Source organism: Mastigoproctus giganteus, chromosome 7 (assembly GCF_048544385.1).
Source record: "Mastigoproctus giganteus isolate SK-2022 chromosome 7, ASM4854438v1, whole genome shotgun sequence".
Classification (NCBI taxonomy): Eukaryota; Metazoa; Arthropoda; class Arachnida; order Uropygi; family Thelyphonidae; genus Mastigoproctus; species Mastigoproctus giganteus.
The window spans coordinates 113,509,060-113,534,540 of NC_143581.1; the positions used below are offsets into that span (position 1 = coordinate 113,509,060).

Here is a 25,481-nt window from a genome sequence, read left to right on the forward strand (position 1 = left end):
TTATAATTATACGTGTCTATATTTGTTATATGTGGGTTTATTACTACTTGCTGGCATTACCAGTTTTCTCAACTCCTGGGAATATTCAGCTCTAGCTTGTGTCGCTGTATCTGCTTTTGTTGTTTCCACTTCTGGCATACCCTTGAGTATGTAGGGTGCTCACCTTCACAGTTGGCACAAATGGGTTTTGTGGCTGTACATGCATTGCTTCTGTGATCTTTTGCACTACACCGAGCACAAGCAGGTGCTCCATGACAGGCCATCTGCGAATGCCCATATTTCTCGCATTTAAAACATTGCAATGGGTTTGGAATGCATGGCCTTATATTGCAATTTATTTGGAAAATTAAATGCACTGGGCATAATCCTTATGGGTTTTGATAATTAACTATATAGTATCGGTGTAAATACACCATAGTTAACCCATAAATTTGAACTACGTTTGTAGCATAGAGGGCATCGTTTTAATTGTATCTCATAATGTGGTTGCCTTCACAATGAGACAGCTACTATTACCTGGGTACCTGCCCGCCCACTGATGATGAAGCCGAACAGCTTCGAAACGATCGTCTGGGTGGTGGTACCGCTGAAAATAAATAACAGTAGTCTTCTCTACTAGAGAAGCATTATTTATTTGAAGTAATGCAATAGTAGCTATCTCGTGAAGGCAACCACATTATGAGATACAATTAAAACGATGCCCTCTACGCTACAAACGTAGTTCAAATTTATGGGTTAACTATGGTGTATTTACACTGATACTATATAGTTAATTGCAATTTATGTACCCAGCTTTAATAGAATTCAGACAAGTTGGAGGATTAAATAAGGATAAGGTTTCTAGTTGGTACTGACTTCCAATCCTTATGCATAGAAATTCTTTTAACAGCTTTTATCACTCCCCATGATTATAGTTCGAAGAGGATTTCCTTCTCAGTAACCTCAAGGAGGAAACTGAGTTGACACCCCTTGATGAATTTAGAGTTCTGTGGTATGACAGTAGCTGGTATTCCTACAATTGATGTTGTTCGGAGTAGCTACTCAGAGTGCCTGTCATTTTTGGTTTGAATTAAGAGGTCCCCAGAACAAAGCCTCTTAATTGATTTAGGGGAACCTGCTAATCCCTCTAAGTTCCTCTGAATGAAAAAGGGTGACATTTTTCCAATAAGTTTCTCGGTGTTAGAATACACAATCAGAAATCTGGGAATGGGACCTGACAGAACATCAGTTTGTGGTTTCTTTGCTGCAGTGGCATTGTCTGTTTCTAAGTTACTATTTTCAGTTAGGGACTGAAAATAATAACTTAGGGTTGGGGCTCCAGGAGAAATAGTTTTATCAGGATTCATGAGTGTTTTTGTATTGATTCAGTGTCTGGACTCTCCACTCACCATGGAGCCCAAGCGGCATGCCCACTACCCAGTAAGCAATAAATGCACTCAGGAGTGGGATGCCAGGGCTACCCAGACACGATACCCACACCACCGCCAGCCTGAATCCTGTCCCTCGGACCAAGTGGATAGGGACATGGTTGAGCCTTCAGGTGAACCTACTAGCCAAGCCATCCTAGCCGGGCCATCCAGGACCACCATCTTGTCAAAGGTGGGGCCAAAGTTGTGTGTTGAAACTGGGGTCCTCAACCAACAGGATCCCCTTTTCTGAATTTCTACAGGTCACAGTGCACAGCAAACATGCCTGATTCCTATGATGTTAGCCTGGAACCTAGGCCATGGGCATTGGATCCCAGTGATGCTAATCTGGAGGAGCAGCAGTATCAATGGGAGGCCCCCCTCACTAAGTACAGGTGCCCACTTTGAGGGGCCCTCAACAGTAGTTATATCTTTAATTAAATTCCACATTAGTACAACTGTGAACACTGCCATTCAGTGGGTCTTTTACCTGCAGATTCCTAATACATGAAGAATTACTGCTGATAACCAGATTAATAGTATTTTCCTCTTGTTACCTCTCTAACATGCTGCTGTAGAAAACAGTCATCCAAGAAATCTACAAAAGTCTTGCTAGTGTGTGAATAACCAACATACAAATTCCAGTCAACAACTGGAAAGTTAAAATCTCCCATTATGGGGGCATAAATTCAAATTGAGGAAGGACAGTTGCAGAATACATGTGCGGAAATTTTCCTTCAGCCAGCAGGTAGTTGATTGCTGGAGCAAACTTACATCCATCGTTGTGGAAGGTGATAGCTTAAATAAATTCAAGGAAAAAGTGGACAAACTTTTAGAGGATGGAGGGATGAAATGGAAAGTGGTTTTTTTTTTTTTGTTTTTTTTTTGGCTGATGCTGTATATGCTTGCTTTATTACATGATATGCCTCTACTAATGCTAATTCTGATTCTCTGGCCCACTCTTTTTCCCTGTATAACCGTTTGGTATACTCGTCACAGTCATTAGGCCTATAACCCCTTTCAATTTTGTTTTTCCAATACTTATATCACACACCAAACTGACTCAACATTGTGTTTGTTACCCATGCTAACTGGATGCACTGCCTTAGATTTAATATTCTTCTTAACTAAGAGCATAACCAGTCCATCTCTCCTGAACTGTCTGCCCATCCTGTATACATTGTACTCTCCATATTCAAATTCAGTATCACTTATTTCTGAGTGACACCACCTCTCCACTATTCCTGCTATGTCCACATTCGATGACTTAATGAGTATTTCAAATTCATCAAATTTATTTACAATGCACCTAGAATTAGTGTACATGCAAGTATACATGAACGTGTTCTTACTCTTAGTTACCCTAACACAGTCCATGTATTCATTTGCCCCATGATGGCCCACAGCAGGGCCTGAAATCCCAGACACCTTGCTTTCCATTCTGCAGTATGTACCAATAATAGCAATGCAATAATAATTTTCACCTCTGCCTGTGGCTCTTGTTAAACTATTAGTCTATGTATCCCCCAAAAGCTAGCAGTTTTCCAACCCACCAATCACTGCCTCAATAGCAACATCAAATATTCTTGCAACCCTTATATTCAAGTATATTCCATCCCTGTAGAAACATCTATCCTGTTAACACACTTAGACCATGCTGAGAAAAATTCTACCCCACAAGACTTAAACATTCTCACCAGGGCCGAATTGATTGACAAAGCTCTCGACACATACTCCATTCTATCGTGTTCAGCAGAATTGCAGATACTTTCAAATTTAACCCTAATACATGACTCTTTTGCCAATATTGTCCTGTACTTGTTAAGTAAGTCATCAGATCTCTTACTCTTAATATCATTAGTGCCAACATGTACAACAACATCACCTCTGTGCCCTTAAAAGATGACATCTGCTCTACACTGTCATCTACTTCTGCCTTTCCTAGTCCTATTCCACCTATCCTTCTTGCAGAACATATTCCCTGTTTCTCTGACAATAGAGTCACAGATAATAATTAGCTCCTGTGTTCCACCTTGAAGATTTTGGCTGTTGTCTGATGCACAAGAGTGAGCTCTGGCATTGAGTTTTGGCAGCTGAGTGCTTGATGCCCCCCCCACATTTTAATTCCTTCAAAGGCATCTACCCTACTCTTTAAACTGTCATAGATGCCCATTAGAATGCTGAGTTGGCACTTAATTTCTTCACACTCTCTGCACTTATCACACACAAAAACATCCTGCTTGGCTAGATAACATCCTGTTCCAGAAAAGTCTTCAAATATTTCACAAATTGCACATATTTTTAGACTGTGATGCATTGGAAAATCGCCCGCTTTGGTTTTCCTCCCGAGCCACAGCACTCCAGCTGCTTTGAGTCTGTTGCTTTGTTGCTCTTGTCTGGGTCATGATATCCATTTAAATACAATTTAATTGTTTAACAAGAAAATTAGTAAGATTAATAAATTTAATTCATTAATTGACAATACTACACTAAGCTAATAGATTCCTAAATGCAGTGATATGCATTACACTATCTAGTTTTAAGTTATACCTTACACCATCAAGTTCAAGATATACCTTATGCTATACCGTAACGATCACAATGTTAAAATAGTTATATCCTTGATAAAAATTAAAAATACCTTAGCTAAACACAAAAAAAATAAATGTCCAGCAAGTGATTAGAACTTTCAAGCTCCTTATTTATCACAATTAAAACCCTACTATTTTACTGCACTACTTGTTACGTGCTGCGATATTTGTGCCAAAACACCGATAAAATATCAGTACAAGTAATGTACTGATCAACAAATATCACTACAATATCACAACTAACTACTTGTACTGATATTTGTAATCAACAAATATCAGTACAAGTAGTTAGTTGTAACTTATAAAATCACTAGCTAACCTATAAAAATAATCTAACAAATGCTAAAAGCATTTAACTATTTTTAAAACACAATGCAATATGTTAATTAATCAAAAAGACAGTAAAAATTTCCAAAAAACTTATCTATATGTAAAATCTATGCAAACCTAAAAACTTAACTATATGTGAGGGAATGTAGGTATATATGTATATGCCAATATATGTGTCTTGTGCTGGTGGGAAATAGTCTGCTTAAAATAATGCAGGACAAAAAAAAATTGTGTGGGTGCTGTCCTATTCTAGGTACTGTATTGAATGGGACAAGTGTGTGAAAATAGGTAATGAATGAGAATTTCCTATAAGTGTCAACTGTTTGGCTATATTAAAAAAAAAAATTGGCTACTCTTGCAAGTTAAGCTGTATAAATGCGAATATATATCATGTCACCTGTGTAAACTATATGGTGACCAAATGAATCAGGTTACTATATATATAAAAAAGTTTAGGTGACACCTGTGTCCTGTCTGTTTATATAATGATGAATGTAAGCCTGACATATATGTGTAAGAGAGTGTTAGTCATATGCTGTTATCCAGTTTGCTCCTAAATACATAAAAAAAAATAAATAAATAAGTGTATGATTATGGTGTGCAATTGGGCTGAATGCATGAACAATAGAATGCTGAACAATAGAATGTGTATTGTTCTAACATGGCCTCCCCTTTAATTTGACTACAGTCGGAACCTTCCCTCACTTGCTGACATCATGGCCCCTAATCTGAAGCATGTATGGGATATGCTGACACTAGCTCACCTGGCCAGTGTGGGATATGTTGACACTAGCGTGTTGACTGACGTGGCCAGCGCGGGATTAATTACAGAGAAGCCCTGCATGTCCACAATGTGATCTCATTCCCCACACAGGGCACCCTGACTTTACTACCCGTTTCTCTTCCCCACCTCCCAAACCAACCTTTTCGCCTGGTGAATTCTACCACCACAAATCTTTCTCTGTTCTTAACAGTCTCCCCTGTGAAGGATGGATTCCTCCTTCAGGGGTGCCCCTCTATCCCTTTAACTTCCTGTTTCCATGTTCAAAGACTCTGTCATTCACCTTCTTTATCTCCATCTGTCTCCCCCACTCAATTTTTCACTTTCCAGAACGTACGAGTTTTTACCAATAAAAGTATTACATGTTTATACAGATTTCACATTACATATTTATTTCAATATTTGGAAAAAAGAATCCTAACATATTATAAGGAAGAGAATAGAGGTTTTTTTTTATTAATTTTTTATTATTATTTTACTGATAAAAGTATTGCATATGTATAGAGATTTTGCATTGCATATTTATAGAGATTTTGCATTGCATATTTATAGAGATTTTGCATTGCATATTTATACAGATTTTGCATTGCATATTTATACAGATTTTACATTACATATTTATTTCAATATTTGGAAATTAAATTTCTCACATATTACTTTGCAAAGGAAGAGAATAGAAGTATTTATTTTTAAATATAACAATTTTAGTTTAAAAATTAATAATCATAAACTGATTATGGCAGTTTTGAAAATTAAATATTTTAAAGAAAGATTAGAATTTTTAGCACCTATTTTTTGGGACTTTTAGTATCAATAGCATCTACTAGTATTAGCATTGACAAATGATGCAAGAAAGCAAGCTTACACAGCATCATCCAAAAAAAAAATTTTTCCCACTTCACCTACCCATCTCCTCCAATGGTTTTGTCTAGTTCCTTAAATTTACTTAAGCTACACAACATAAAGGCAAACTTACACATCTATTCTGTAACCATCCTTTGTCAATTTGAATTTGTGCTCCACCATATGTGTAGTCTGAGCAAGAGGAAGAATCCCATCAGCAATGAGCTTGCTCAATCCATTCAAAACCTTAATTGTCCATTGCATCTATGACAAATTATTTTTGTTCTTCAACAAAATTTCCTTTTTTTTTTTTTTTTTTTTTTTGTTGTTGTTGTCAAAATTATGATTTCAGCATCTATTGCAAATGCTAAAAATTCTGACTTCTAATTTTAAATAACTTTATAATGTATGTTTTTTTTTTTTTTTTTTTTCCAGAAGAACACCCAAGCCAAAATGCCAAAGAGAAAATGCAATTTCAATATTGAATTGAAAAAAGAAATTTCCTACATTTATAGATGGAAAATTTCATGGGAAGCTAAATACATTTTTAAATTCTACAGGTGCTACTGATTTACAGTGTCATTTGGAATCAAATAAACATAAAAAGAATAGGGGTGCCTCCGTAGCCAGGTGGGAAGGAGCAGCAGTGCGTAGCACATGCTTCTTGATTAGACCGGGGTTCGAGCCCGTCACCACCAAATACGGAGTATGCGGAAAGGTCAAGGAATGACCACCGCATATCCCGGAGCAATATGGCCTTAGTTGCTAATGCTCCTAAAAACCAAATAACAACAACATAAAAAGAATATTTCAAATATAAGCAGCAATTCAGAGCTGAGTAAATTTTTTTCCATTACAAAATAGTTCAGAGATGAAATAAATTTGAGCTGTAGAAGAAACATTAATATTCCATACAATCAAACATCACAAACCCTACAAATTGATTAATGAAGTACATCAAGCAACTGTACTTCACAAAAAATTCATGCACCCATACAAAAACAGAAGCAATAGTTAATGGAGTTCTAGCTCCACATTCAATCACAAAGTTTTTAAAGGATATTTCTGACTATAATATTCAATATATAGGTGTTCAAACCGATGAAAAGCAATCATAGTGCTGTGAAGTTGTTTCCAATTCATGTTCAATATTTTTACAATATGATGGAGGATTTCAAATAAAATTAGACATAAAAAGTGCACCAAATGAACAATCCAATGCAATATCACAAACTGTTTTATAAGTGTTAAATGAATATGAACTTACATCAAAATGTATCTTTTAGGTGAGTGATAACTGTAATACCAATTTTTGGGTTAAAAACAGGAAAACTGAAAGAAATATATATTTTTTTTTTAAAGTTGAAAAATAGTATTAAATTTTCCTTAATTGGTGTTGATTGTCCTGCCCAATACTGAATAACAGTTGTCGTTGTTGCATTGAGGGTTTTTTCGCACAAGGGCCTCCTGGAACATATTGTGCTTGTTGATTTATTTATGACTGAATCTTTTATAATACAGTTATCAGAGACAATTATATAAATTTATGCATTTGAAATAGCACTTAAAATTCTGTATTATTGCCAAGGATGTGTAATAAAGGAAAAGGTACCTGCAAGCTGGATAAAGAACAAAAACTGAATTTGCGGATACTTGAGTGTTGAGGGCATTTTATTAGGATATGTTTGACTATTAGTTTAAACTGATATAAGGAACATAGAGAAGGGTTCCTTCCGATAAGCAAGAACATGTGAGTTGTATAGTTGTTCCACAGCTGAAGTTCTTTTTTAATTTGGAATAGTTTATTATTGATTTCAGTTTGCCACAGTTCAGACCATTGATTCCTACATGCTGTTTTAACAATGGATTTATAAACAGTGGCACTTTTTGCCATCTGAAAGTGCCATAGTTAAGATGTTTAGCAGCATGATCCACACATTCATTATCTGGGATGACATCATGACTAGAGATCGAGCAGAAGGTGTCCATCTGGTTGGGTGTTTGACATTGATATAATTTCGATCGGATCTGCTTCAGAATGGGATGGTGAGGAGAAGTAGTAGACTGAGTGGCAGTGACTGCACTTAAGTCTGTATATATCAGAACTTGCTTAAAATGCTGGTTGCTTATATTATCTAGGGCTATTTTTATTGCATACAAAATTCTGTGGTATAGATACTGCATTCAGTAGAGAAGAAATTGCTGCAGCACCTACAGCTTCCTCTGTTTTAGAGTCATCAGTATAAATAAGCAGTTTTTCTGTGTTTTCTAAGGTGTGAACTTCATGTAGCTGCTGAAAATTGTAGTTTGGCAATGAGCCCTTTCCCCATCTCAGAAAGAAATTATCACAAAGAGATGAGAATTGAATCCAGGGAAGTTCAGGAGGAGCAAATCTTTGAGGATATGCTGAAGTTAATGTTCCTACTGAGTATGAGCTCTTGCAAACAAAGACCCGCAGGGTACTTTTCATTAGGTTTACGGTGGTAGCACTACATATTGGAACAAACAGGTATTCCCAGCTGGGATGAGATGGAATACTTTTAATTTTTGCAGCATAGTTACACAATAAGGATTTCCATCTAAGCTGCAGTGGGGGGTTTATTTGTCTCAATATACAGGCTGTGGACCACAGATGTTCTGAAGAAGCCCGTGGCTATCTTTAGGGCACTATGCTGAATAGCATTGCCTGAAATGCCTAAAAAGTTTGCATCTGAATGGAAAAAAAGTTGCTCTTTCCGATGAATCATATTACTTGCTATTCCACATGGTAGATGAGAGGGAACAGCAACAAACTGTGAAGAGGATCACTCCGATGTCCTGATTCAACTGAAACAGGCAGTGGCAGCAATGTTTTGTTCGTGGTGGTATGGGGGGGCTGTTAATGAGGCCTACCACATTCAATGAGCATGAATGTGACTTCCGGGTGCTACCTAGGCCATGGAAATTCCCGGATATGAACATACAGATATTCCTGTAGAACAGCTCTGAGATTACGTGGACCAAGAGATCCAGCATTCTAATCTCCCAGCACAGGCTATTGCAAATCTACAGATGCAATCCTGCAACATGTTCAAAGGTCTTGAGTGGCTTGACAAAGCTCAATGCTGATGGGATTCTACCTCTTGCTCAGATTCTGCACGTAAGGGGACACAAATTCAAATTGAGGAAAGATAGTTGTAGAATAGATGTGAGGAAATTTGCCTTTAGTCAGCGGGTGGTTGATGGCTGGAACAAACTTCCATCTGCTGTTGTGGAAGTTGACAGTTCAAATAAATTCAAGGCAGAACTAGACAAACATATTGAGTTAATGGATGGGTGAAATGGGAGGGTTTTTTTTTTCTTTTGCTGATGATGTATAAGCTTGCTTTCTTGCATTGTATGCCTTTGCTAATGCTGGTGCTAAGAGTACATGCTTCGCCATTTGGTGGTCCTGTATGTGACTATATTTATTTGTTGATCTCTATTTGAGCTAGTTGGTCTGTGGTTTAATAATAATAAAATAAATAAATAAATAAACTGTCTTACTGTAAGCTATATTAAGAATGAAAATGCAGAATTTACATCTATTTGCAATCACAGAATCTATCAAAATAAAATTTGCTTATAAAGGGAAAAAATACTTATCAATATTTCAGGCATTAAATATTAGGTCTACAAGTTATTCCAGGCTTGCACAATTGATAAAAATATTAAAGAATTTTTATTAATATAATAAGTTGTTGTTGTTATTTGGTTTTTAGGAGCATTAGCAACTAAGGCCATATTGCTCTGTGAATATGAGGGTTGTCATTCCTGACCTTTCCGCATCCTCCGTATTTCGTGGTGACAGGCTCGAACCCCGGTCTAATCAAGAAGCATGTGCTACGCACTGCTGCTGCTGCTCCTTCCCACCTGGCTACGGAGGTGCCAATATAATAAGTTAAACATCATGTAATAGTATAAATAACATTATGCCATTAAGCCATTAGCTGCATTTGCATGAAAATAATGATAGAAACCATACTTACTCTTGTTTTGATGCCTCTAATTTGAATATATGGACAGTACCAGTATTACTAGATGTACACAAAAACTGTGAATCATCACTAAATGACAGGGAATATATACTTGCACATCTAAAAAGGGAAACCAGAAGTTTATTAATTGCAATAAGTTAAAATATTTTTTATTAAAAATAAATATGAAATTGCGAGTGAGTGATTTTAAATTTGTTTTATGCCAGAATCTAAAATATGAACACCTGTTTTTCTCAGTGAACATTATGCTTATCAAAAATGGCAAAACTGAAACGTGAACAAAAGGAATAAACTAATTCTTACAGACAAAAGTTCTCCTGATCTAAAACTGGACTTTGAGATGGCCTCTGGTGTTGAAACAAGTGCACAAACTATTCAAAGACAGCTTTCAAAATGTGGTCTGCATGCCTATTGGCCCAAAAAGAAGCTTTGTTGACCCAACAAATGAGGAAGAATGACTTGTTTGGGCTAAAACGCATGTTTCAAAGACAAATGAGCAATCGGACACTGTCATCTTTTATGATGAATCGAAATTCAACCTGCATGGCTCGGATGGGAAATGATACGTCAGAAGACGAAAATTGGAGGCATACCATCCTGACTCATCATCATCGGCCATTTTCAATCCACTGCAGGATGAAAGCCTCTCCAGCAACTTTCCAGTTCCTTCTGATTTGAGCACTGGCCATCCATTTACTACCCACAAACTGATGAATTTCATCTATCCATCTCCGACTTTGTCTTCCAGGTTTTCTTCTAGCTCCTCTTGGATACCATTCTGTTATTTTCTTAGTCCATCTGTCATCATGTCTTCGAGCTATGTGTCCTGCCCAAGACCATTTTAGTTCTTTAGTTTTGATAAGAATGTCCTTTACTTCAGTTTGCTGCCTAATCCATGTGTTTCTCTTCTTATCTAACAGTCTGATTCCCAATATAATTCGTTCCATTCTTCGCTGTGTAGTTCTCAGCTTCTCTTCCATTCTTTTGGTGAGTGCCCAAGTTTCACTTCCATAAGTCATGGTGGGGAGTATACATTGATTCATTATTTTACGTTTCAGACAAACTGGGATATTGCTCTTCAGTATGTGACTATATTTCCTGAATGCTATCCATCCAAAATTTATTCTTCTCTTGACTTCCAGCCATTTATCATTATTACAGCTAATAACTTGTCCCAGATAAGTATATGACTCCACCTTTTCAATTACTGCTCCTTCAATCATTATTTCCCTTTCCGTGGCATACTTGTTCATCATTACTTTTGTTTTAGCCATATTCATCTTTAGTCCAAAATCCTTACTAACTGTGCATAACTGATTAAGATTTTCCTCTAATTCTTTGGGATCGTGGCTTATAGCCACAATGTCATCTGCAAATCGTAAATGGTTTAGGTACTCTCCGTTCACATTGACTTCTTTCTGTGACCAGTCTAATCTTCTGAAAGCTTCCTCAAGGGCAGCAGTAAAGAGCTTCAGAGATATTGTGTCTCCTTGTCGAACTCCTTTCTCGATTTTAAATTTGCTACTGTCTTTGTCTAGTCTAATAAAGGAGGTAGCACTCTCATATATTTTCTTCAGAATCATAATATATGGGGTATCTATGCCTTGTCTTTCCAGTGCCCGAAACATTGCCTTATGCTGTATGGAGTCAAATGCCTTTTCATAATCCACAAATGCCAGGCATAATGGTGTTTTATATTCATTTGCTTTCTCCATTAGCTGTGATATTACATGAAGGTGATCCATAGTTGCATAACACCAACTGTAAAGTTCCCCGCTGGTCAGATGGTCTGGGGATGCATAACAAGCAAAGGGGTGGGGTGAATTAAGTTTATTAACAGAACAGTGAATGCAGAAACCTACATCTTGGAGGAGTGCTGAAACCTATTATTATGGATCACCACACAGACGTCCAAAACTGCATTTTTCAACAGGACTCAGCACCTTGCACACAGCAAAATTGGTAAGTTTTATGCTATTTAGATTTAATGATGAGTTTGTCTTCTTGTCTCACAAGACTTAAAACATACACCAATGTTTTCCCTCATTTTTCTCCTTTGCGGTGCAGTCATATATCAGAAATGCTGGCATTACAGTGTTGGACTGGCCTGGCAATAGTCCAAATCTGAACCATATTGAAAATTGCTGGTACATAATGTCATCTAAAATTGCTCAGAAGGAGCCAAGAAGTAGGATTCAGCTGCAGGAGAGCAATGTAAGAGTGTGGTACCATGAAATTGGGCAACTGTATATCCAGAAGTTGATTAACTCTATGCCAAATTGTTGCAAGGCTGTAATTGCAGCTCAAGGAGGAACAACAAAATATTGAGGACTTATTTTTTCGGATTTACAGTACATAATACTATTATGTTAACTTGTCGTTTCAGTTTGTACATGTAAATGCAATAAAATGCATGTTTGGTTGTCATGATTGCCATTTGCATGAGTTCTCATATTTCCATTAATTACAATTACAAATTTTACCCTTTGGGAAGATATTTATAGCAATTAGGTATATCAGGTGGAGTTTTTTATTGGATTTCATTTGCAGGGATATATATCCCACTTAACAAATGCATTTCAAACATTTCTGCAACCTACAATGCAGCACAAAACACATTATTTGCAAAATTCACAAGTGATGCAGTTTTTTTGTCTGCCACTGTAGAACAAGGAAAGTGGAACATAGTGAGAATTTATTTAAAATAGCTATTAAGTCCATGTTTTAAAAAGACCAACTTGTTTTTAGCTTCTACCCACTAAAGGCTAAGTATACAATTAAAATGTCAAGGTTTCCATCCATTTGACAAGTTTAAAAAAATTCATTACAAAAATTGCTTTGAGTTCTCAGATTGAAATTCTATTATCAAAAGTAGTTGTAGTATTATGCTACACCAGTGCCATGCAAGCTTTTGTGGCCCCAGACCCCCAAAATAAAATATCATTTTGTTTTATTGTTCTCAATAATAAAATACTAAAATTGACACACAAAAATATTTCTAATCTACCCTCAAAATCTTACCTTAGCATGTTTTAAAATATGCAAATTTAAAAACAAAATTAAAAATCTATCTGGTAGTCTGATGGCAGATAGAGATTTTTAATTTTTTTTTAAAATCATATCTCTTATATAATCACTTATATCTTGCCTACCAGAAATGCTACAGAAAAAAAAAAATAGTCTTTAACAACCCTACCTTTCAGAATTAGTGTGATGGGCAGGCTTGTCTCTTTTTTTTTTTTTTTTTTTTCCCTATGTACCTCATTAGTGGCACACATAATTATCAGAGAAAGAGAGTCCACCTGCTCACAGCCAGTAACAGACCAAAGTTTGCATGCCACTGCACTATACCCATATATAGCAATTCTCTTCAAATCTGTTGATCTCTTCAATCCAAACAGCTGATCCTGACACTTCACAATGCATGAGAAAGACAGCTGCTTGTTCTTGGGAATTTCTGGAACATCAGTTACTCATGCTATAGTGTGCTAGTTCTTATGTACTCAAACTGATATGGTTTAACATTAGTGTTAAAATGGCATAATGATGTAAAGAAGCAAACTTATTCTGAATATGTTTTTTATATATATATATATATATATATATATATGTGTGTTCGTGTCAGACGGCACCTGGGATTTCTCCCATCTCCGCATATATATATATGAAATATGAAAACGAAGAAGTGAAAGGGAAAAGAAAAAGAAAACGAAAAGAAGAAAAAAAAAAAAGAAAGAAAAAAGAAAAACAGTATGTGTACCTGAATGCGCCCAGCAACAAAACAGGATACAGGTATATAAATAAGTGTTATAAATGAAAGTAAAATGAAATAAAAGTAAATATAGATGGAGAAGTTATTAATTACAAAATGCCAGGCCTAGTTGAGAAAAAAATAAGAGAGAAAGAATGTTAAGAACCCAAAAAAAAAAAAAAAAAAATCATTAAGTAGAATTAAGGTTGAATTAATGCCGAATTAACAGGCTAATCATATGTAAAAAAGCTGAAAGAAAAAGAGGGGAGGGTAACAGAGATAAAAATTATAAAATTAAATTCAAAAATAAAAATTAAAGAATTAAAAATTTTAAAAATTAAAAATTGGTACATAGATCAGGTATTTCATCAGGGGGCTACACCTGATCATGTACCAAACACTGTGTTTCTATGCAAACTCATGTTGATGGAGAAGCCAATAAAATGAAATAGATATGAAAAAAAAAAAAAAAAAAAATTAATCTCCAGAAACATGAATAAGGTAGCCCCAACACAGTGTGTTTAGATTAATAAATTGAGTCGATAGTATGTAAGAATGCAAACGCAGTGTGTTTAGATTAATAGATTGAGTAGAAAGTATGTAAGAACGCAGTGTGTTTAAGTTGAAAGTATGTAAATTAAAAGTATGTAAAAAAAATAAACAAATAAATAAAAAATAAAATAAAATAAAATAATAATAAATAACAAGGTAGCGGTATAGAAAAAGGAATCAATGCAAGGTAAGAGAGGGAAAAGAAGTTAAAAATATAGAGGCGAAGATAGTAAGAATAAGAAAAGTGAGAATGTCCGAATCACCCTCGTATTACACTAATAGTTCAACGGAAAGAGCAGAAAGTCGAAAGATGTAAAGAGATGGAAAAGAGTTAAGGATACTAGGCAAGCTGGGTGTGTAAGTACCCAACCTCATAGAGAGGGCCTTGGCTGTGAGAGTGTTAGTAGAAGTGGAAATTAATACCGCTAGTTGTAGTATACATTTTGAGTGATAGATATATGAAATATATGATATAAAATATGAAAAGGAAAAAAATTAAATACCTATGATATTTGGCAGAAACAAGTTGGGTGGAATACAATCAAGAAATGAATTCGCATAAACAATTATGTGAATATGATTAATAAGAATGGAATGTAAACAGAGGGAGAACTATGATAACAATGCTGGAGTTGCTCAGAAGAGAAGAACTATGGGAGCCCTCTGTGTCCAAAGTAAAATAGAGAAAATAAGATTGATCATAAGTAATTACTGGTAATATTAAATTAAAAAAATTAAAAGAAAAACTTAGGAAGTGAAAGAACATGAATATCATTCTAATAGAAGTCATAAGGTGTGATCACTTTCCAAGCAGTGGAAATACCATCATTCAAATGTACAACTATACAGGTATCAAATTAACCCTAATCAAGGTGGAACATGGTGAAACCATGTTCCACCTTGATTAGGGTTAATTGGCGAATTTGTTTAATAAAATCAGATTTTTTATAATAAAATTTAAGAAATTAACTGGAATGTCATTATTACGAAGTTTGATATAGAGATCATTTAAAGCACAAGCGAAAAGTGATTGATTGCTGTTAATATTAACGAAATGGATAATTTGTGTCTAGATTATATTTGTATAAACCTTGATCAAAATGTTCGAGTTCCAATTCGTTAAATAAATAATATTAAAATTGAATTTGCTTCTTTTGTCAAATAATTCTAAATTATGATTTTTCTGGTCCGTTGCATTTTTCTGGTCCGTTGTTCTGGTTGTTTCTCATGGTGGATCTTGGCCATGCAGAGGCCTTGGCTTTGCAGACAACCTAATGCTCATCCTCCATGCAAACACAAGGACAGAACTAAAAAACTGCACTAACACCATCCTCTAATAAGCTTCATCATTGGGCTACCACAGTGGAGTAACTATGCCAATGCAACTGCATTGGGGCCCAAGCATGGAAGGGGCCTATGAAATTTGGAAGACAGATTCATTTTTCAAGAAAATTAACAAATTTCATTAATAAACGAGCAAATTTTTAAAACTAAATGTAACATATTCTTATCAACCCGGCGACTGGCTGCCCAAGTATCATTTAGACCAATGCCACACTTATAGAAATATTAGTAAATAAAAGATAGTCATGAAATATTCAGCAAAACTAGTCTCAAATATAAATATACATCACAGTGATTTTATTCTAGTGTTGGTGAATTTATTTTACATTTTGGTGTGTGTGTGTGCGTACTCTGATTGTTGTCAGAGGGCATTATGTTTTATTTTGCAATACACAAATTTGTCACATAACAATCTAGTTATGGCCAGTGTTGTTGTTTTAGTGGTTTTTGTGCTAGATTTGGTTTTTTTTTTTTTTTTTTTTTTTTTACCTGAAATGAAAAACTACAAGGACTATGAATGAGTTATTACTATGCTAACCAGAGACACATCTAAATTGCAGTTGTGGATCCTTTGATCCTCATGTATGTTGGCAATGTTTTGAAACTTACCAGTGCATTGGGAGGAATCCTTTTGTGATCATTTAACAATGATCAGGCAGAATAAAGCATTACTCCAGTTGTCAGTCACTCCAAAGCATGCAGTTTCGTGAAATTTATGGTTTTGAGGTGGTTCATTTGTCACTATCATAACAATGTTCTACCCTTGTTTATTGCTTTGTTTCTATATAGCCAACAGGATGAAATAAAATGAAATAAATGTACAACAATGAGTAACATATATTAGTTATTATCCATGAATAATAACCCTTTTATATGTACGTATTCTGTTTTCGTTTTTGGTGGGAAAATTTGTTACAAAGCTACTTGAAGGAATAACTTGGGAAACGAGAGTAAGAAATGAAACAAAAAAATTCAGCCAATCACAGGGATTTTCATTTGCTTTATTTGAGAGAAAGTTCTGCACCTGTTATCAAGTATCATGTACTTTTATTCTACATTTTCATGTTTCTCAGAGCAAGAAAAACACTTTTTCTAACTGATGTTAGGCTGAAGATGTAAGTAAATTTATTATTACAGTTTTTGTTAGTTTAATGATAGACCATTCACAATTTATGAATGATCCAATATATTAGTATCAAGATGTTGGCAATTGTCAAACATCTTGATACTAATATATGTTACTCATTGTTGTACATTGAGTTGTGCAAAATTATTATTTATTTTATTTTATTTTATTATTATTTTTTTTTTTACTATTCTTTGCATTTTGTTACAATTTGACAGAACAATTTCGTTACTCCAGTTGTTAGTAAATTTTTTATTGAAAACTAAAATTAAATTAAATTTCTTTATTGCTGCTAAGTACGGTACAAGTACTAGGAACAATAATACTCATCATGGTGACATCACCCAAAAGTTTGTTGATAGAATATTTACAGATCAGAGGAAGATATATTATGAATTTCAAAAAGTTATTTTACTTGTCTGCACTTTTTTTTTTCCCCTTTTGGGCTCAGTGAACAATGAATGCACACTTCTGAATAGAGAAGTATGTATTGGTTTTCTTTATATGCACAATGCAATGCCAACTTTGTAGTGATTTTTTAATAAGTGATTTTATCATTCCATGTAAATGAATTTATTATTCCAGTTTTCATAAGTTTACATGATGGACCATTCACAAATTATGAATGGTCCATGACGTAGGCGATTGTTAACCAGTCTAGTTTGTGATAATATATGTTAGTATCACAAACTAGACAATGTTAGTAATATATGTACTCATTGCTGTAGATTTTTTTTTTTTTTTTTTTTACTATTCTTTGCATTTAGTTATAATTTGACAGAACTATTTGTAATTTTATTACTCTGATGTCAGTAATTTTTTTTATTGAAAATTTGTTGCTGGATCATTTACAGATCAGAGAAAGATATAATATGAATTTCTACCAATCACTCAGAACTTTTCAACTTCCTTTCTTTGAAATTCAACTTTCTGGAATGTAACTTTCCTAATATTTTTTTTTATTTTTATTATTTTTTTGGTAGTTGTTGGCGCATAGGCTTCTGTGGCCATAATGCACCTCCCAAGGTTTTTTTGCAGTACTTTGATCCAAGCCCAAGGCGGGAATCGAATCCGCGACCTTTGGATTGCCAGGCAGGCACTTTACCCACCCGGCTAGCCCGGTTGGCTTTCCTAATATGGATGGTCACTTTATGCTGGTTTCGCATTTTGAATTACTGGAGTATACTGCCCAAAGCATAGATGCAGTAACGTAAATAGTTTCCGCATGCAAACCACTGTTTTGAATAGGCTTAACAGTGTTGACAAAAAATTGTCCTTTACATTTGTGATGAATAAATTACTTTGAGTATGTAACTATTTTTTTTTTTTTTTTGCTTGTGAATTTTTATTATTAAACTGTTTGATAGTATATAACAGTGCTATGCTGCTCAATACGTTCTATGTTGATTTCAATATTTGTAGAAAGATAAGAGAAATTTATCTCAATATAATACATAGAATCTTTTATTCATTTTAATTTCTGGAGAGTATCGTACGGAAGTATTCTGCATATCATATTGAAGTTAATTTCTCTTATTCTTCTACAAATAAACTGCAGTGTGTAATTTTGCCCCGTTGTGAAAATGACCAAAAAATATATTCAACACTTGATCTCAAAGGTGCTAAATGTAAGAGCTGGTTTTGCAAATTAGATGGTGAATATTTAAAATGTTTTTGTAAATATTGTAAATTCACAATGACAGCTAAATTAAGTGATATTGAAAGGCATCGTAATGCAAACGAAAAACAAGAAAGCCTTACAACCCTTTAGTTTTCAGCATTAGACAGCATTGCCATTCAAGAAAATAGGCAATACAGAAGGTGCAAAGGCAGAAAGTAACATAGCATTTTTCATAATTGTGCATTAAGCTACATAAGCTTATACGCTTGCTTTCTTGCATCATATGCCCCCATTACTATTAGCATTAGCAAAGGTGCATGATGCAAGAAAGTAAGCTTATATAGCATCAGCCAAAAAAAATAAATAAATAAACCTTATTTCACCCATCCACTTGCTCCAAATGTTTGTCTAGTTCTGCCTTGATCTATTTAAGCTATCAACTTCTACAACAGATGGAAGTTTGTTCCAGCAATCAACCACCCACTGGCTAAGTTCAGTATTGGGTCCATTATTGTTTTCTGTATTTATAAATGATATTGATGATGTATTATCAAGCTTAATGTCCAAGTTTGCAGACGATACGAAGGTTGGCAGGGTTGTCAAGGACACTACTGGCACTATGCTACTGCAACAGGATCTGGAAAGGTTGAGCAGATGGGCTGAGAGGTGACAAATGAAGTTTAACATTGACAAATGTAAAGTACTACATATGGGACACAGCAACCCCAGAGCAACATATCAACTCTGTGGTACTACACTGACAGTGGCAGGCAGATATGAAGTTTTCTGAGCAGTGCAGACGTGCTGCAAGAGTAGCTCATGGTGTATTGTCGATGATATATAGGAATTTTTCTAGCAGGGATAAGGAGGTGATTATTCTCTTGTATAAGGCAATGGTCAGGCCACACCTAGAGTACTGTATACAGGTCTGGAGGCCTCATTTCAAGAAGGATGCAGAGATGCTGGAATGAGTACAGAGAAGGGCAACAAGATTAGTGAATGGAACAAAGGGGTGCTCTTACGAAGAGAGGCTTAAGTTTTGCAAATTACAGTGTCTGGAGACTAGGCACCAGCGAGGTGATCTGATAGAGGTGTATAAAGCCTTGAATGGTTTGAGCATGCTCAATGCTGATGGGATTCTTCCTCTTGCTCAGAATAATCACCTGAGAGGGCATAAATTCAAATTGAGGAAGGACAAATGTAGGATAGACGTGAGGAAATTTGCCTTTAGCCAGCAGGTGGTTGGTTGGTGGAACAGTCTTCCATCCCTTGTCGTGGAAGTTGATAGCCTAAATAAGCTTAAGGCTCAGCTGGACAGGTATTTCGAACAAACAGAGGGGTGAAGTGGAAGTGGTTATTTTTTATTTATTTATTTTTTTTTTTTTTTTGGCTGATGCTGCATAAGCTTGCTTTCTTGCATCAAATGCCTCTACTAATGCTAAAGGCAAACTTCCACATATCCATCCTACAACTGTCCTTCCTCAATTTGAATTTATTAAGAACCTCGGGTTCTTAATCTGAGCAAGTGAAAATACCCCGTCAACAGTGAGCATGTTCAAACTATTCAAGATTTTACACACCTCAATCAGATCACCTTGCAGGTGCCTAGTCTCCAGACACCGTAATTTACAAACCTTAATTTGCCTTTCTTCATAAGAGCAACCCTTTGTTCCATTCACTAATTTTGTTGCCCTTCTCTGTACTCGTTCCAACAGCTCTACTTCCTTCTTAAAATGAGGCCTCTAGACCTGTATACAGTACTCAAGGTGTGTGGCCTGACCATTTACTTCCTCTTATACAAGAGGATAAACACCTCCTTATTTCTGCTAGAATAATTCCTCTATATCATTGGCAAGACACCATAAGCTACTCTAACAGACCATCTGCACTGCTCAGAAAACTTCATATCTGCCTGCACAAGGTCCTTTTCACTCTCTACCACTGTCAGTGTAGTACCACACAGTTGATGCGTTACTCTGGGGTTAGTTACTGCTTCCCATATGCAGTACTTTACATTTGTCAGTAATAAACTTCAGTTCCCACCTGTCAGCCCAGCTGCTCAACTTCTCTGGATCCTGTTGTACCAGGGTACTGTCATTAGTGTCATTAACAGCCCTGCCAACCTTTGTATCATCTGCAAACCTGGACATTAAGCTTGATATACTATCATCAATATCATTAATGAATACAGAAAACAACAATGGACCCAACACTGGACCCTGGGGGACTCCACTAATAACATAAGTCCACGAAGAGCACTGTCTAATGATTACTACTCTGTCTTCTCCCTCTCATCCATCACTTTAGCCATAGCAGCAACTTGCCCTTAATACCATACTGCTCCAATTTGTAATTGGAGCAGTATTAGCTAGGTTAGCTAATTAACAAAATTAATTTAACAGAACAAAACAAAATTAATTTAAAACTAATCAACAAAATTAATTTAACTTAACAAAACAAAGTTAGTTAATCTAGGTATCAGTAACACACAAACCTGCCACTGCAAGGAAGCTGAGACTTGGTCTCACATACTCTCGCTCCCCCTCCCCCCATATGCAACATACAGGCAACAGCTACCAATTCAACGGCACATCTGCTGCTGACCAAGAAGAAAAAATTAAAACAAAAGAGACATTCAATGCATTTCAAACATTTTCCAGTGCCATATTCAATAACTGAAATGACAAGCAATAGACACAACACTGGTGGGCAACTAAAACAATGAAAATAATACTGGTTCCACTGCCACCACAGCATCCAAGTGATTAAAACTAGTCCCTCCCCTTGTTTTGATGGAATCAACCCATTTCACAAGCTGTTACCCATCCATTACTGCCACTCTACCCTGAATGCTCCAGTTTTGTTCCTTGTGTCATGACTGACCCTCCATGTTTTTTTTCTTATAACTTCTCTGAAATATTCTCTCCTCCCCATACTTGTGCTCCACCTGAGCAATCCTCTGTGCACTCAAACCACATCCTTATGTGGTTTGACATAAGTGCAGCTCTCAGTGTCCCACTGTATTTTACATACCTTAAGTTGACAATACCATGTAAACCCTTAGGTTTGCAATGGATATAATATAATATGAGAGCACTATGTTACTAAAGAAAAGAATAGAGACTAATATGACTATCTTTCATTATACATAAGTAGCAATCAAGTGACAACAGAGGCAGATTGATTGTAATTGGCTCCAGTGATTCCAACAAATTTAACCCCCCTCTCCTTTTGTTTTCAGCAGTAACATGCTACAAATGTTACTGGACCAAGCTGGTACTTGGCTTGCCCGAGCCAGTCCACCACTGGTGACAATACTGGATTCATCCGTTTAACTCACCTTTTCACTCCTCTCCTGAATTCATACAATTTTTGTCCATCTAGAACATTAAATACTCTAATCACAGTACCCTGAAATGAAATGAAAAGTTAAAAATTAAATAATGAATTAAATAAAAAAGTAAACAAGAACCAAAACAATATTTTCATTGCATTTTATCATCTGCACTGAAAATATGACTACTGAGAAAACAGTTAATTATTTAGATTCTAAAAATGTGCTATAATAGTGAATCAAACTTCATGAACTACAATAATCCACATTAGTTTACAATAAAAAATTAACCAGACACCAGTTACTGGTGTATCTCCAAGTGTGTGCGCGTGCGTGTGTGCGCGTGCGTGTGTGTGTGTGTGTGTGTGTGATGCATAAATTACACAAAATGCCATAACTAATAGGAGAAGGATAGCAGAAATTTAAGATATTATAGGCGTGAGAAAGAAAGTGAATAAACTATGTGATATAATTTTTTTTGAGCATTACAGCTCTGGTTCATACTATCTAATGAATTAAAAAAAAATTATTATTATTAGCCATATAGTACAAGGAAGCCTGAGGCTTATGCTGCACTTGCCAAAAAAATTTTCTGAGTTACCCCAAGAGAGAGAGAGAGAGAGAGAGAGAGAGAGAGAGAGAGAGAGAGAGAGAGAGAGAGAGAGAGAGATCAGTAGAAGGAAATCACCAAGAAAGAGAAGAATGATGATATCCAGCTCAGGACACTGGGTGTGCCAAGCCCATACTCACCAGATGTGAGCCTCTGGGGTTATAAGCTGAATTGCAAAGCCAATTATATAGAAGGGATCTGTAAAGCAAAAAATTATGAAATTATGAAATTTCATAATTTTAATTTTTATAATTTTCATAATTTTAATTTTAATAATGTCTCTTTTTCATATGAAAAAGAGAAATTATGAAACTAAAATCTGATGTTAACTAAAAATAAATATTGATACATAATCAGGTATTTCATTAGGGGACTACATCTGATAATGTATCAAAGACTGCGTTTCTTGTTCATACCTGGGGAAGAAAAGCAAATTTAAGAATAAAACTAAGTGACATCAAATAGGGAGTAAAGCAGTAAAATCCCAACACAGTATATGTTTTATAACAAAATAAATTACGAAGAATTAAGAAGTGGTAATAAAATAAAATAAAAATAAGTGGTTATAAGTGAATGATGCGATTTAGAATAAATTTAAGGATAACTAGGAGACCTCGAAACGCACTGGTCGATATAATATCAGGAAACGTCGATATAATATCAGGAAATTATTTACCTGGGCATTTGTAGTGCTCGGCATTCTCAAGGTTGAATAAATACAGTAAAATTCCAGAACAGTGTACACCCTCCAATACGGCAGCAAGCAAAACAGTGGGAAAGCAGTGATTGACAAGTTGTGACTCCCATATTTCGACAAACGCATAGGAACAAAGCAGTGATTAGCAGATGCCACTGCTTTCCCCACACACTGTCCTCCTAGGTTGATATGCCTAGGAGGACAGTGTACAGGGGAAAAAAACTTTACTAGGGTGTTTTTCCCCACATTTGCCGCTGTTTTTAAATCCTGAACTCGTTTTCCCATTTTATAACAGTGAGATTGAGGGATAAACACCCTACCTAAGCTAAGCCACTCCTCCTCGATGACACAAAACAATCAGAAAAGAGAGGTGCCTTCACCTGTCAATTATCGCCATCTTCTTCGCTTTCATCAAAGTACCTGCTGGTGAATACTACACTGGACTTCAGCCAATATCACTATGTAATTATTTACCTGCATTTACACAAGTCACTGAGGAAAAGGCCTTTTGCTTCGGGTTCCATAATACATGAGAAATATTGTTGCATCCAAAAGAGCAGGACTAAAATATTTAACTGAAATAATAAAAAACTATACAAATATTTAAAATATTTACAAAATACTAAACTACAGTATTTATAAATATAGAATATTCATTAATATACAAAAAACGCAATGGAACATAAAAGGTTAGACAGTGAATCACATGCACAAGGTGGGTGAACGTTATAGAGGCGTTATCAATAATTAATTGCATTTGTAGTGACATAATTGCCTCACCCTCTTCTCCCATTGGCTTGAAAAAATATCACTAGGAGGAAAACATTTTTAATGTGTAGATAGATATGTATATAAAGTTAGTGCAAGCAGACAGTATAAAGCAAGGGAGTGAAATGAGGATAGGGAAGGGATAAAAGTATAGATAAAAAAGTGAAGATAGCAAGAGATTAAGGACAGTAGAAAAATTTCATATCACCTTCTATTGCACTAATAGTTTTACGAACGAGAAAAAAAAAGAAGTAGAAAGTGTAAAAATATAAAGCTAAGAAAAAGATATTAAAAGTACTTATATATATATATATACACACACACACACACTTATATACAAGGTGTCTCAAAAATATTGGTACAAACGTTTAAGGGAGGTAGGTAACATCTAAAGGAATGTGAATCGCATAGGAACCCATAACCAGAAACATCACCATAAGTCGGTACACGGCGCTGTTAATCAGTTCGCGGGAGGAAAAATTTCTGGTTTACTCATTCAAGCAGTAGTCGCCGCATGTAGAGCATTCATTGATATACGAACTGTGAGCTGGCAGACATGCATCTAGTGTATGGATTAGCAGAGGATCCACACTGTGTGTGCCTCCATGCGGCACAATATCGCTTCGCAATAAATGTGTGGGCAGGTATGGTCGGTGACTGCTTAGTCAGCCCATACCTGTTACCATCCCACATGAACTCCGCTAAATATCGGATCTTTCTTGAATAAGTTCTACCAGGGTTACTTGACGATGTTCCATCAAATGTGAGATGCAACATTTGGTTTCAACATGACGGGGCGCCTGCCCATTATGGAAGGTATGTTCGTGACCATTTGAACAAGCGTTTTGGGCGTCGATGGATTGGCCGTGGTGGACCAATGGTCCACCACGGCCAAATGGTGGATGTTGCCTGGCCCCCATGCTCACCTGATTTATTGAGCCTTTATTTCTTTCTGTGGGGGCCCTCAAATCTATCGTGTATGAATCGCCTGTGGAGACGGAAATGGATCTCATGGTGAGACTCGTCTGCGCTGCTGCTACTGTCAAAGAAACTCCAGGTGTGTTCGACCGTGTCCGCCAATCCATGCTGCATTGGTGTCACACATGCACCGCGTCTCATGGTGGAACCTTCGAGCATCTGTTGTAACATCATGAAATGCATCCATCTCGTACTCCATTGTTAATATTATGTCAAATAAATGTTTGCCACTAATTACTGTCTTGTGCCTCTGCTATTACTTTCCCGTGACATTTCTGGTTATGGGTTCCTATGTGATTCATATTCCTTTAGATGTTACCTACCTCCCCTAAACGTTTGTACCAATATTTTTGAGACACCCTGTATACACATATACATATAAAATATCAGTGTAAATACATCATAGCGTACTAACTCAATGAAAAACTACAGTAGTGTAAAGGCATCAATTTAATTGTATCTCATATTGTGACTACCTTCACAATGAGTTACCATGTGTTGCACTACCTTGAATAAGTAATGCTTCACTAATAGAGAAGACTATTGTTACTTATTCTCAGTGGGCACCACCACTCAGATGGCACTGTTTTAAGGCTCATTGGCCTATTCTCGGAAGTTGGGCAGGTACCCTGGTGTTGCAATCATCATCATGAAAGCGCGCGCGCGCGCACACACGCACACACACGCACGCACACACACACACACACATATATATATATATATAATGTGATGT

General features: G+C 35.9%; 1 protein-coding gene across 2 annotated transcripts in view; it reads right to left on the minus strand.

The window, feature by feature from the left end:
* The window catches only part of LOC150083157 (WD repeat domain phosphoinositide-interacting protein 2-like), a 387,374-nt gene that overhangs the window by 209,467 nt on the left and 152,426 nt on the right, over positions 1-25,481 (minus strand). For both annotated transcript variants that reach the window (XM_090377860.1, XM_090377861.1), the window contains exons 6-7: positions 21,702-21,772; positions 9,959-10,066 (exon numbers count right to left, since the gene is read on the minus strand). In XM_090377860.1, the coding sequence (XP_090233986.1) occupies positions 9,959-10,066; positions 21,702-21,772 (179 nt within the window). The remainder of the gene's footprint in view (positions 1-9,958; positions 10,067-21,701; positions 21,773-25,481) is intronic.